The 13,535-nt window shown below is 39.1% G+C and overlaps 1 protein-coding gene across 1 annotated transcript in view; it reads left to right on the top strand.

Moving 5' to 3' along the window:
- Positions 1-2,534: 2,534 nt before the first annotated feature.
- Positions 2,535-13,535, top strand: part of LOC107678664 (cholesterol 24-hydroxylase-like) — a gene marked incomplete at its 5' end in the record, with an annotated part of 26,535 nt that continues 15,534 nt past the window's right edge. Inside the window, 12 exons of the mRNA XM_016474017.1 lie at positions 2,535-2,599; positions 3,500-3,586; positions 3,661-3,799; positions 3,899-4,012; positions 5,094-5,250; positions 5,817-5,888; positions 5,961-6,033; positions 6,117-6,197; positions 6,295-6,409; positions 8,137-8,225; positions 8,611-8,677; positions 8,859-9,011. Coding sequence (XP_016329503.1) covers positions 2,535-2,599; positions 3,500-3,586; positions 3,661-3,799; positions 3,899-4,012; positions 5,094-5,250; positions 5,817-5,888; positions 5,961-6,033; positions 6,117-6,197; positions 6,295-6,409; positions 8,137-8,225; positions 8,611-8,677; positions 8,859-8,999 — 1,200 coding nt within the window. The remainder of the gene's footprint in view (positions 2,600-3,499; positions 3,587-3,660; positions 3,800-3,898; positions 4,013-5,093; positions 5,251-5,816; positions 5,889-5,960; positions 6,034-6,116; positions 6,198-6,294; positions 6,410-8,136; positions 8,226-8,610; positions 8,678-8,858; positions 9,012-13,535) is intronic.

The raw sequence follows: 13,535 nt of genomic DNA, 5'->3' as shown, positions 1-13,535 counted from the left end.
CTTGTTACGATGCTTCAAATCGGGGGTCTGGCTTGTTTTATGAGCATACCCCTTGTATGCCAAACTAGTGTTAAGTGATATTGTTCAGGATGCAATAATCGCATGCCAATGTGCATTGGCTCGTTTAGTTTACACTCAAAATAGATTGGTCCCTCTAAGCGAGATCCCAATTCGTCAGTCCTCCGACGTGACGTCGAGAGTGACCGACTGAAAGGGAAACAGTGTTAGGAAGCAACTAGTTACATATAGCTAAATTACGTAATTTATTATTAAATTATTATTTAATTAAGGTTTTTGAAAGTCTGACCGTAATTAGTTGATGAGTCCTACTGTGATGTTAACCCTGGCTGGTTTACATGTTTCAAAAGATTAACAGTTGAAAGCATTACATATTTAGAAAAGTAATAAAAAATGTAATCAAACGCAATGAGTCACATTACTTTTTAAAGTAACTGAAATAGTTACACTACTTATTAGATTTTAAATAGGGTAACTTGTAATAACCTATCACATTTCCATAGTAACCTCCCCAACACTGTGCGTAAAATAATTCCATCAGGGGTCTCAGCTACAGCTAAATGTTAAAACAAGCTTAAGAATGATTTTGTCAGTTTGTGGTGGTGTCTGTGAAAGCTATATGGGGTGCATGAGAGAGTTTGAAAGAAAAATGTTTTAGCTTATAGATGTGATTTTACTACAAACTATAAGCATTCTAACTTAGAAACACAACACTATGTTTTTTTTTTAATTTCCAACAAAACGGTTGTTCGACATTTAAAAAGTCAAAAAAAAAAATGTTATCACATTTTGACGAGAAAGCCAGATATGGTATATAAATTAAGTCTTTTTTTTAATTATTGATTAATATGATAGAATCATGCTGAATTTACAAGGTTATGTGTTTACAATAATGTTTCATGTACTCACTGGTTATTGTATACATATTCAAGAGAAATGCATAACCTCAGTTGTTTTAACCAATCTAAAGTTTTTAGTCTGTCATTATAATATCTTAAAGAGAAAAGTCTTTCACGCATTCTATTTTCACCTGTCTCAGGACTCTGTTACACAAGAACCAACTGATTATGGCCGTGAATCCTATTTGAAAGCTAAAAAATATTACTTTTTTCAAACTATTTTTAACAGTAATATTGAACTTTACACATCTGTATCAGTAAGATATTTATGTCATCACAAACCATCAGACACATCAGGTGGGGTTGAACAGTTGGACTTATCGATTATTTGAATGATTTCTTCTATCATTTATTTGCTCAAATCTTAGTAAAATAACCTATATAGACAGTTGTTTTTATTTTAATAAAATAAAACATTATACTGTGAAAAGAAATATGCTGCATTTAAACACCATGGTTAATAATACATTTTTAAAGAAAGAAAGAAAGTCTAATCTGTAGTTACTGTAGTTATGATTCTGTGAGACATTCGTAGCACCTTGTTTAAGAAATACTTTAGTTGCAAACAACCTTATGGCAACTACTTTTCAGTCTAATTTAGGTCTAATTCATAAAGAAAAGAGCCGTGGGAACGGAGCGAGGCCGGTGGAGTAATTGCTAATGAGCGACACCTGCGCCACTCACCGGTCTCGCTCCGTTCCCACGGCTCTCGGCCCCGCCCCTCTCGTCACAACAACATAGATTTTGACAAGTATCTTATTGCTTAAAGGTCTGATATTTTTGTTTTAGATCACAGTAAGATAAGTCAACATTTTTTATTTTATTTTATAACTGGTAACAAACTCTAACTTTAAAAACTGTAACATAGAAAAACTGCCGTATTGTTTAACGAACGCATCTGGAAGGATACTTTTTGTTTTAGATAGATGGTTGCATTTTCTTTTTATTTAACTTTGTCAAACTCTAACTAGTTTTTAAATTGTATCTAATGGTAGAATACAACATAGATGTTGACTACTGGCGCTTAACGGTCTGATATTTTTGTTTTAGATCACGGTAAGATAAGTCAGCATTTTTTCTTTTCTTTTCTAACTGGTAACAAACTCTCAAACTTTTACATTGTAATGTTACAAGATTTTGACTGCCACGTACTGTTTAACGAAATATCTGATACTTTTTTTCTTTTTTTGTTTAGATAGATGGTCAGTAACCTAGTTTTATTTTTATTTTCTAACTTGTAACAAACTCTAACTAGTTTTTAAATTAACAACACTTAAATATTCGTCTTGACCAGTCATTACATTGTTTATATACCGCGTATGTTTGATGTTTTTCTTGAAATGTATGTGTGAAAACTTTAATAAAAACTTCCCTTATCCCGTTTAATAATCATACCACGTTTCACAATTTAAAGTTTAAAGCACATTGTTTTGAACAGTTTCAACTGACCCACACAAAAAACATATTCCCAAACAATCATAAATTCCTTCGGATCATTGGGGTGGATAAACAGATGGACAGTTAGATGGGGGCGGGGGTGTACAGGAACAGGTGTCCACTTATGGGTGGGGGGTGGAATTTTTATGACCCTCATCAATCAAATTTGTTGTCACATAGCACCCTATACTCTCTCTTAAAGATCCCTTTGTCTACAAACGCCTCTTTAACTTGTTTGGAAAACGGTAAGCTTTAATTTGTTGTGGATATGCCATAGCATTGCTAGGTGTAGTCTAGTCTCAATATCTCTACATTGATAACAGTGGGCTACACTAAGACACATTTCCACCCTCATCATCATCTAAAAGTTTGTATGGTAGAGACCCCATGTTTAATAGGTTTATATCCATCTATATGCCTTTATACGTGCATTTGACTGGAGGAGACAGTACAGACATGAGGGGAGGAGTATCTTCTTGACAATAAGAAAATTAATTCCACCATTTCATGGGTTCTTCAGATATAATCTCTGTTGTGATCAAAATTAATAAGAAAAAATACATGTAAATATACCTGTATAAAGTGGTAAAAGTGGTAAACATTTGCCCCACATTACTGTCACTCATTTCCTCACTTTTTATAAACCCATATTCAACCCTCTAAAGTTTGAAAGAAGTCACCCAATTACGATTGACAGAATGATCAGTTGTATTTAAAGGGGTGTCTGCGTATCGTGAAATGAAGCAAACAATGATATGTTGTACTATTCATGGGTTCCTGCACATTTTACAAAGCAATATGCCTATTTTTATGATTTATAAGAATTTTTTTTGTCTCCTGTTTCTCCTGGTCATCAATCAATTAAAATGTGAATTTCACCTTTGGTAAAGTCTGACCTGCACATTTGTATCACAGCATAGATGTGACCAAAGCAAGAACAATATATCACAGTGTAACAAATTTAATAAAGTAGCTAAATTAAAAGAGCACAAACTTTAAATCTGCAGGTTTGCAGCATTGCTGGAAGGTGGAGTAGACTGTATATTTTTAGACTTTGTATATTTATTATTATTTGTTATGTTGAAGTTGATGTTTTAAAAAAGACGCCGCAGAGAATTATATCAAGTCTCAATCAGTTTTCTCAGGTTCCTTGGAACCGGGTTAGTGACGGCTATGGACCATGACGTCTGGTACAGGCAGCGTCGCATCATTGATCCAGCTTTTAGCAGCACGTGAGTTAAGAACATCTCTGATATACTGAAATGAGATAGAGATGCAACTCAACTGATGCTGTCTTATCCGTCAGATACTTACGATGCTTGATGGGCACTTTTAATGAGATGTCTGAGCGCCTAATGGACCATCTGGAGGAAATAGCCAACACAAAAACACCTACCATCATGCATGACCTGGTCAACTGTGTCACACTCGACGTCATTTGCAAGGTTTCACTCTTCTTCCTGTTTATTCAAAAGGAAGGTCTAATGCAATGAAGGTCAAATTAGCTGTTGATCAATACTTAGTAGTCATGTTTTCATCCACAGGCGTCGTTTGGTGCTGATTTAAATTTGTTCAAGCAAACTGACACCCCCTTCCAGAAGGCAATAGATCAGTGTTTAAAGGGCATGGTATTCTGTCTCAGAGACCCATTTTTTACAGTAAGAGAATTTATCCATAGATGCTTATGTCATTCTAAATTAGTAGGGTTAAAGGGTTAGTTCACACAAAAATGAAAATTAGCCCACATATTACTCACCCTCAAGTCATCCTAGGTGTATATGACTTTCTTCTGTCAGACGAATCTAGTCGGAGTTATATTAAAAATTGTCTTTGATCTTTCAAGCTGTTTAATGGCACTCAGCGGGTGTTGCATGCATCAGTCCAAAAGAAGTTAAATAAAAATCGCCCATCCATTAAAAAAAAGTGTCTCACACGGCTCCGGGGGTGAACAAAGGCCTCCTGTAGCAAATCGATGTGTTTTTGTAAGAAAAATATCCATATTCAAAACTTAATAATCACTTTAATGTAGCTTGCACTCACTGTTGTACACGGAAGCAGCTCCGGGAGCATGACGTATGAGTTCAGCGTTTCGCATGCGCCGGTGAGTCTCGTGAAGACCAACGTTTGTTAACAGGAGCAAAGGAAGCAAAGTTTCCTTACTTTAGCAAAGGAAAACTAGTCTCCTCTTGGCTTATATCGAAATCCTTTGACATTCTTCTTTACAAATCCTCGTTTTGAACTTCTAATAAGTGTTTTGTTTTGATCTCTGCGCTGCGCTTCCGCGTTCGTCACTTCTGAGCGGCGCATGCGCAACACTGAACTCATACGCCCGGAACGGCTTCCGTGTAGGACTGTTGGCGCAAGCTACATTAAAGTGATTATTACGTTTTGAATATGGATATTTTTCTTACAAAAACACATCGATTCGCTACAGGAGGCCTTTGTTCACCCCCCGGAGCCGTGTGAGACACTTTTTTTTAATGGATGGGCGCTTTTTATTTAACTTCTTTTGGACTGATGCATGCAACACCCGCTGAGTGACATTAAACAGCTTGAAAGATCAAAGACAATTTTTAATATAACTCCAACTGGATTCGTCTGAAAGAAGAAAGTCATATACACCTAGGATGACTTGAGGGTGAGTAATTTGTGGGCTAATTTTCATTTTTGGGTGAACTAACGCTTTAATGCTATATAATCAGTTTCTTTGTGTGTGTTTTTTCATTTGTGGGTCCTCAGCTTTTTCCAAGGAATTTGAAGACTGTACAACAAACTAAAGATGCAACTGAACTCCTGCGTAAAACGGGAGAGAAATGGATACAAAAAAGGAAGACAGCAATAGAAAATGGAGAAGACGTCCCCAAAGACATTCTCACACAAATTCTCAAAACAGCAGGTATGTGGGTCTCAAATGGCTGAGGTGTTAAAGGGTATGAAGTGTATTTATTTTCCCTTTTCCCTTTGGTAAAATTTGGTGAATAGCAATTAAACTATTAAAGTTCAAATACAAGTTAGCAAAAGTGCAATTAGAAGGAACAGAAAAGGTTTAATTGTTTGCAGCGAGTGTGAAAAATTTGGTAATGAATTTTCTTTGGAGCAATTCAGGTGAAATTACAAGTTTGCGAAAGAATACTGATAGGAACAGATTATAGGAGTCTTAAGACACATTTTAAGTTAAACTGTTTAATTCGATGGCTAAAGGCATCCATCCAACACGGTTGCTTTGATCAACAATTATAAAACATCACAAAGGTGATTACAAAATGACTTAAAGGCTTATGTTTAATGATATGGAAATAAACCAAAAAATCACTTTAAAAATGTCTATTCTGTACATTACTCATCTTTTACAGCATTGCAATGTCTTTGAATTATCCTAATTTGTGGGATTTTTTCAACAAATATTAATATGTGCCTTTTAGAGTTACATTTACAGTTAACACTTTCCATTTTTTGCTACAGAGGAGGAAAACGTTAATAACACAAAAGATCATGAGCAGATGTTGGACAATTTTGTGACTTTCTTCATTGCTGGTGAGTTACAGCATTGCTTGATTTTTGTTCATAAACCCCTGCAGTTATAAACAGTGCTTGATTATGTTGCAGGGCAAGAGACAACATCCAATCAGCTCTCATTTGCAATCATGGAATTAGGGAGACATCCTGAGATATATAAACGGTAAAAACACTTATTGGAAATGTTGACCTTTTCCATCCGTCTTGCATTACAATGATTTCTAGTGAATTTCCTTTCCTTCCCAGGGCTAAAGCAGAGGTGGATGAAATCCTTGGGACGAAAAGAGACATTTCATATGAAGATCTTGGAAAATTCACCTACTTATCTCAGCTTGGTCTGCAGAGATGTTTTTTACATGCTACAAAAAACAAATGGTTTTGTATCAATTTCTTTAAATGGTCTTTGTGTTACTGACTCAATGCTGCAGGTGTTAAAGGAAATGCTGCGTCTGTACCCAACTGCTCCAGGAATCAGTCGTTGGCTACATGAGGACATGGTTATAAATGGGCTGAAAATCCCAGGGGGCTGTGCTGTTATTGTGAGTATTGCCAGATTCCCAGTACGGCTAGTCCGTTCATTATGTAGCCATCATGGCATGTTTAAAATCAGTCCAGTGGAGTGGCGAGACGTCACAGGCAGGGTGACGTAGGAAGCTTAATAGTGCATCCAGAAACAAAACAGCGCTGAACAGGTGAAGCAAGTCATTCACAGGAATGCAGGAATTATGGCAGGGGGACGACCCAGAGTCTTGTTCCCTCTCAGGGAACCATGGTTACAGTCATAATCTGAGACATCACCCTTCAAGGGAACTCGTGCATGCTGATGAATGCCTGTCTAGATATGACAGAGGAACTTGAGAGCTTGGCGTAGGTCCCTGGTATAAATTATAGAATCTGATGAATGTGAGCAGGGAGGACCAGCCCACTGCATCACAAACGTCCTGCAGGGACACCCCTGAAAGAAAAGCTTTAGAAGCCACCATACTTTGAGTTGAATGCGCTCTGACCCCCAAAGGCAAAAAAAAGGTCAGAGGACTCAAAAGCAAGGGATATAGCCTTGACTATCCACCTCCTCAACATCGGCGGACCAAAGCAGACAAACAACTGATCAGTCTTTCTCCATAGGGCAGCTCCGTGGACATAAGTGTCCAGCGCTCTCACTGGACCAAGATCCAGATCCCAAGCCGGGACACTACTGTGGCTTACAGGCCTCAGCCTCAAGGCACCACAGAGGAAACGAGTCACTGGCAGGTTTCTTCCCAATGACTGACCACCCAAAGTGGCATGCTAAGCAGCTATGGCCATCATGTACAACTTTAAGCTGAATTCAGATCACCCTGCAGAGAATCGCTACTGCAGAAACTCCAGCACTGAACTAAACGGAGTCATGCTATCGATTTCCGCACAAAGTGAACAGAAGCCCACTTAAAGGCATACTGTTTTCTTGTGGAGGGAGCTTTGGAGTGGAGTATTGAGAGACTGGAATATATGAGTTGTACCCCCTCAGAGGCCACACCCATAGCTTCTATAACTCTGGTCATGAAGGATTGAGACTGAAGGTCCCTCCTTCCATCAAGGAGGGCCGCCAGGGCTGAGAACCACTCTCAGGCTGGCCAGAATGCTGAGGTGTATTCCATTTCTCCCCACAGGAGTCTGTCTTCAGAAGTCTGAGGCTCATAGTCTCAGGACTTCACTGACTTCACTGACGCCCAGTTAGAGAGAATGACAGTCCTTTTCCACCTTCTCTTTAGAAGACCTCAGCTGAGAGTGTCATCTCTTTGGTTTTGGGCAAGTTCAACCACAGATGCCTCTCTGTGGCCACCAGGGCTGCCATAGAATAACAGATGGCCCTGGCCGTCTCCTTAGTGGGACAAATCTGTGGGACAAAAGAGACTAATCTGTGGCCTGGCACAGTTCTTGTTTCGTGTCCAGATATACCCCCTTGCTCTCATCAAGGTCTTTTAGCTGGTATGCCTGCGACAGAGCCATAGCATACAGACACGCCCCAGCTTGACCTGCCACCATATACGCCTTACCCACCAGAGCCAAAGTTGTTCTACATGGCTTGGTGGGTAATGTTGGGGCCTTAAGGGACGATGCTGTATAACGCTTCCTGGTCTTTACATCACCCCGCCCGTGACGTCTCGACACTCCATTGGACTGATTTCACACGTGCTTCAAGACACAGCACGAGTTCCCTTGAAGGGGAACTCATTTTACATGAATATATGAGTATTTTTAATTATTTTCATATCTTTCCATACAGTTCAATTTTTATGTTTCCCAAAGACTGGAAAAGTTTTTTAAAGATCCATTGAAGTTTGAGCCAGAGAGATTTAATGTGAATGCCCCAAAGTAAGTCATTATCACAGTCTCATTTTACCCTCTGTTTTAGTATTTTAGAATGTTGCATTCATGCCGTAATTATGGTAATTACAAGATTACAAATTTTAATATTTCTCTTTAAGTTCACGTCCTTGCTGGGGACCAGCAACTGAAGGTGAACTATCCCTTTAACAACATTTTACTGTTAAAGCCATTGCCATTTAAACATTTTTGCATGACGTTACAGCAGTAAGAATTTACAAATTATAATTACTGCTCAAGTTCAATGAGGACGTGAGCGATTTTTTACAAGTCAGATTCTTGTAATTACAGTATTTACGACATGAACACACCTTTATATTGTGACATTTTGGCATGAAATCTGCTGATTTCTAATTGTGTTCTTATCTGTAAGGCCTTATTACTGCTACTATCCATTTGCACTTTGTCCACGAACCTGTCTGGGGCAGGTCTTCTCACAGGTGATGAAGCACACAACACACACACACACACATTTGTACCTCCCTTTCTCCTTCAGAATTTATGGACTTACAGAACATGCAGGCTCATGTTTTGTATTCTTTTAGATGCTTGATTGATACTTGTTTTCCAAGTGCCAAATTTGCTGTGATCTTGACAACTCTGCTCTCTTTCTACTTTCAGATGGAGGCAAAAGTCGTGCTTGCCAAACTGCTTCAGAGATTTGAGTTCAGTCTGGTTTCTGGACAGTCTTTCGATATTAAAGACACGGGATCTCTACGGCCCAAGAGCGGAGTGATCTGCTACATTAAACACTGCTCATAGGACATGTTTAAGGCCCTTGTTTTGTGCCAACTCTTGTGTACTTATGCCTGCATTCATCATCTTGTATAATTCAAACATTAACCAATACAAGAGTCTCATCAACTCTCAAAAGTTTTATAGCTGCCATAAGTCTAAATAAGTCTAAACTTATATGCTGTCACTGATAACTACTATTATTATTTTGTAATCATTTGCAATCAACTTTATTGGCACTAGACCATTTTAATAGGAATTTTAAATGTCTCACATAGTGACATGTAAGCTTTTGTTTCATGACTTTCACCTGTGTATTTTGAAGGTTGCATCCTTCACATCCTTAAATCACCTACAATCCTTTGCACATATTCCAATTGACATTTAAAATGTTGGGAAACAGTTCAACACTGAGCTTATCTAAATTCATTATGAAATGTAAGAAATGATTAAAAATCATATGTCAGTACATAGTTACTGGATAATTTTGACTTTTTTCTCAATTTCGCCAAAGAAAATTTCCAAAAAAAGAAGTTGTCTCTCAGCAAGACAGAGAGTGTTGTTTCATCTTGAACTATATAGCTTTATTGAAAGGTAAACCAGGTAAATAGGTAAATAGCTTTTTTCGGGTAAATCAATAATTCAGTGACCCATTCATAAAAAGATTTATTTCACCAACAGTTCAATCTGCTTATGATTTCTTTGCTCTGCCTAGCATCTTAATTGAACTCTCTTGCAGGAACATTCCAGCACATCTTACTTGAAAAACAACTCCTTAATTATTTAACTGATAGAATGAGAACAGTTGTGGTTTCAGTTACTTGATATGCCTTTCTTATATTTGAGATGGCGACTGAGAGTAAGCACAGAAAGAGACAGAAAGGAAGGGCAATAAGAGGCCTCTTATTCCTAATGAAAGTTTGTTACCAGAGTAAAAAAAAAAATTAATAATAAATATTTTAATAAACAGTCAAAAACAGTTTAAAACACAAGACTTACTTTCTTGAGTTTGGTATTAAAGGGTTAGTTCACCCAAAAAAGGAAAATTAGCCCAAGTTTTACTCACCCTCAAGGCATCCTAGGTGTATATGTCTTTCTTCTTTCAGATGAATCCAATCGGAGTTACATTAAAACATTTCCTTGCTCTTCCAAGCTTTATAATGGCACTGAGCGGGTGTTTTTTTTTCAACAGTCCAAAAGAAGTCCAATAAATCGTATCCATCCATAATAAAAAAAAAAAGTTCCTCACACAGCTCCGGAATAATAAAGGCCTAATAAAGAATAAAGGCCTCCTGTAGCGAATCAATGCGTTTTTGTAAGAAAAATATCCATATTTAAAATGTTTTAAATGCTAGTCTCCCAAGTTTGTTTACAGGATAAAGGAAACAAGGTTTCCTTATTTTACATAATGATAAACAGTCTCCTCTTGGCTTATATCGAAATCTCCCAACATTTTCTTTACAAATCCTCATTTTGTGCTTCTAATTCGTGACCGACATTTTGTTTTACTGTCTCTCCTCTACGCTTCAGAGTTCGTCACTAATCACCGGCGCTTGCGCAACACGTACGTCAGTTAGTGGACGTGAGAGAAAAGTGTTTATAACATTTTAAATATGGATATTTTCTTATTTTTGGGTGAACTAACCCTTTTAATAATACACACCATGCACTTTATTAGGTACATCCTATTTGTACCAGGTTGGACCCCCTTATACCTTCAGAACTTCCTTAATAGGCTGTGGTGTTTAAATAATGTTTAATTGGTAAGGGGCCCAAAGTGTGCCAATAAAATATTCAACATGTTCAGAGATGCTCTTCGGTATACTTCAGTTGTAGATATATGAGGGTATCAAATTTTCATGTTGTGATGTTATGGAATTTTCTATATAAAGTGCACGAAGAAGGAGAATCTTCCAAAATAGACTGACTGATGGAGCCGGAGTTGATAGAGGTGGGGCCCAGGCTGGAGACGAGCAGATGGAGAGCCAGGGTAATACTGATGGAAGATGTAGCCGGAGGGAAGGAGGAGCTAGATGGAGCCTGAGGGATGGAGGGATGATGTGAAGCCAGAGGAGTAGAATCCCATGATGGAGGCAGGTCGACGACTGTCAAAGGAGGAGCCGGAGGGACAGGGGAGCCCGGTGGAGCCAGTGGGATGACAGACCACAGTAGAGAGGAGGGAGCAAGAAGCCAAGGCAGAGCTGAAGGGACAGAGGACCAAGGTTGAGTCCGGGACAGAGGCAGAGACGGGATTCAAACTTCAGCTAGAACGTTATATAGATGTAGGGATACTTTTTTGATCCCATGAAGGGAATTTTTCCCATAAGTGGAGAAAAATATGGCCTTGTCTACAGAATGAACAGTTTTCACCAAGTCATGATTGCAGTTCATTGCCCTGAGGCTACAAAGGTAAAAATTGAATCTCATTTAATTTCATTTATGTTTATTATCAGAAGCCAAAAAAAAATTGTTATTGTGTTAACTCCTAGATGGAGCTGGAGACTGGAAAGCCTAAGGTGAATCAAAGCATCCAAATGGCGCTGACTGAGGGTAAGCTGAGCGACTGACAGGAACCAGCGGAAACAGGGCTGAGGAACTGGCTGGTTTTAGGAGAGGAGGCAGGAGAGTGAGGCTGGGAGGGAACACAAACTGGGTGGAACCAGCAGAGACTCAGGAGACACAGGAGATGTAGGAGATTCAGGATTGGACGGAACCAGCTGGGACAGGAGATACATATCCTCATCCATATATTTAAATGCTTCAGAGGCCAGCAGCAGCACACCCTCAGTGGTGGGAACGTGGGCAGGGCTTTCCTCCATGCCCTCGTACTCCACTATATTCCCACACGCCTGGCCAAATCTTGTGAGGCTCAGGCTCCGGGGTGATAATGGACTCAGTCGTGGGTTCTACCGCTGGTTCCTGTGTTGCGGCGGACACGGGCTCTCCGTCTGCAGTGGGCTCTGGCGTGATGGCAGGCTGGGTTCTGAGTCAGGAGTGGTGCTGGCGACATCTTCCACAGGTCAGATTGTGAAAACCAATTCACAATTCACCAGCACCACTCCACAAAATGTGGCAAAGCTCTCTCTATCCCTGCGTTCCATTCGGAAGGGCTCATCCCTATGCCCTAATCCCTTAAATGGGCTTACCCTCTGGAGTGAGAGCTTTGAAGGGTTGAAGGGTGTAGTGGACCAAACAACTGTTTCTTGAAGGGCCCTTCTGTGTCATCATCCCGTGCCCACACAGAGGCACCGTCATCATGGAAAGAATCAGCGCAAAGGATCATGGGAGTTGTACCCTTCGAAATCCTTCATTCTGAAGGGCCCCTTTGAAGTGGCCAGTTTTGAGCACTTCGGTTTAGAATGACCCTTCAATATGGCGGCCATGATTCTTTTCACTCTGAAGTGCCCTTCGGAGGACGATATATGCCGTTTGGAACGCACCGTGGAACTGCTTGCTGGAAGGCGTGTCTTACACCGTGTCTACACCGGACGCGAGCGGCACGACAAAATACAATAGAACCTATTATGCTGTCTACACTGGATGCGGTGAGGTGCGGCGCGACAAAATCCCAACAGTAAACTGCTGCTGCATTCTATTTATGACGTACTGACACAAATTTCAAATGATTTTCAGCGGTCGCTTTGTTGCCTCCAGTGTAGACAGACTTTAGCTGTTGTGGCGCGCTGCGACACTACAACTGTTGCGTCCGGTGTAGACACAGTGTTACACCATTCACTAAGGCTGGGGTGGTAAAAAACGCAGAGTGAGAGGTCAGAATGCATAAGGCACACCATATCTAAAAAGTCCCTTGTATGGTCCTCCAGCAAAAGGTCTTTCTGCTTCAGGCAGAGCAACTAAAATAAAAATAAAAAAAGGAAGAAAAAAAGCAAAACAAAGAGAAATGCTGCTGTTTACTTACCTTTCGGCCTAATCAACTAATCAGAAACACCTGAAAATAAAGTGAAATCATGGAAACTAGATCAGAACCAAGGAAACCATCAGAACCTAGGAAGGCAAGAGCTCAACAAGGCAGGAGAACAAGGAACCTAAGAAAACACAAGACTTCCATAAGCATTACATGTGGTAATTGCTGAAGCTTTTATTACAATATACGGTATTATCACAATGAAATACATTGCAAAATGTGTGGTTATATAACAAGGCCCATATTCACAAAACATTTTATCTTACCACTAGGAGTTCTCCTAAATAGCAGTAAAAGTTTTGATAACACTTTCTATGAAGCCCGTATTTATAATACATTGTAAGGGTATTCATCAACAGCTGTCTAAATGGTACCATCAAAATAATCAAACTGATATTACAATAAAAATAGTTCAAAGCAAATGTGTCATATTACACATTCATCTGATCTGATATCTGATCTTAAGGCTGTTTGAGAGAAAAAAATGTTGTTGTTATTATTATTATTATTATTATTATTATTACTGCTTATAAGTGGTCTTTGACCGCTTTAAGTAAAGTAGCATAAGAAAAATGGCAAGATATGAGACTTATAATACATTATAACTATGAGAAATATAATCCATTGTAAAAGTGGAT

Source organism: Sinocyclocheilus anshuiensis, unplaced genomic scaffold (assembly GCF_001515605.1).
Source record: "Sinocyclocheilus anshuiensis isolate Anshui unplaced genomic scaffold, SAMN03320099.WGS_v1.1 scaffold1816, whole genome shotgun sequence".
NCBI classification, from domain to species: Eukaryota; Metazoa; Chordata; class Actinopteri; order Cypriniformes; family Cyprinidae; genus Sinocyclocheilus; species Sinocyclocheilus anshuiensis.
Note: the sequence above shows the minus strand (reverse complement) of the source record. Positions and strands in the feature narration are given on the sequence as shown.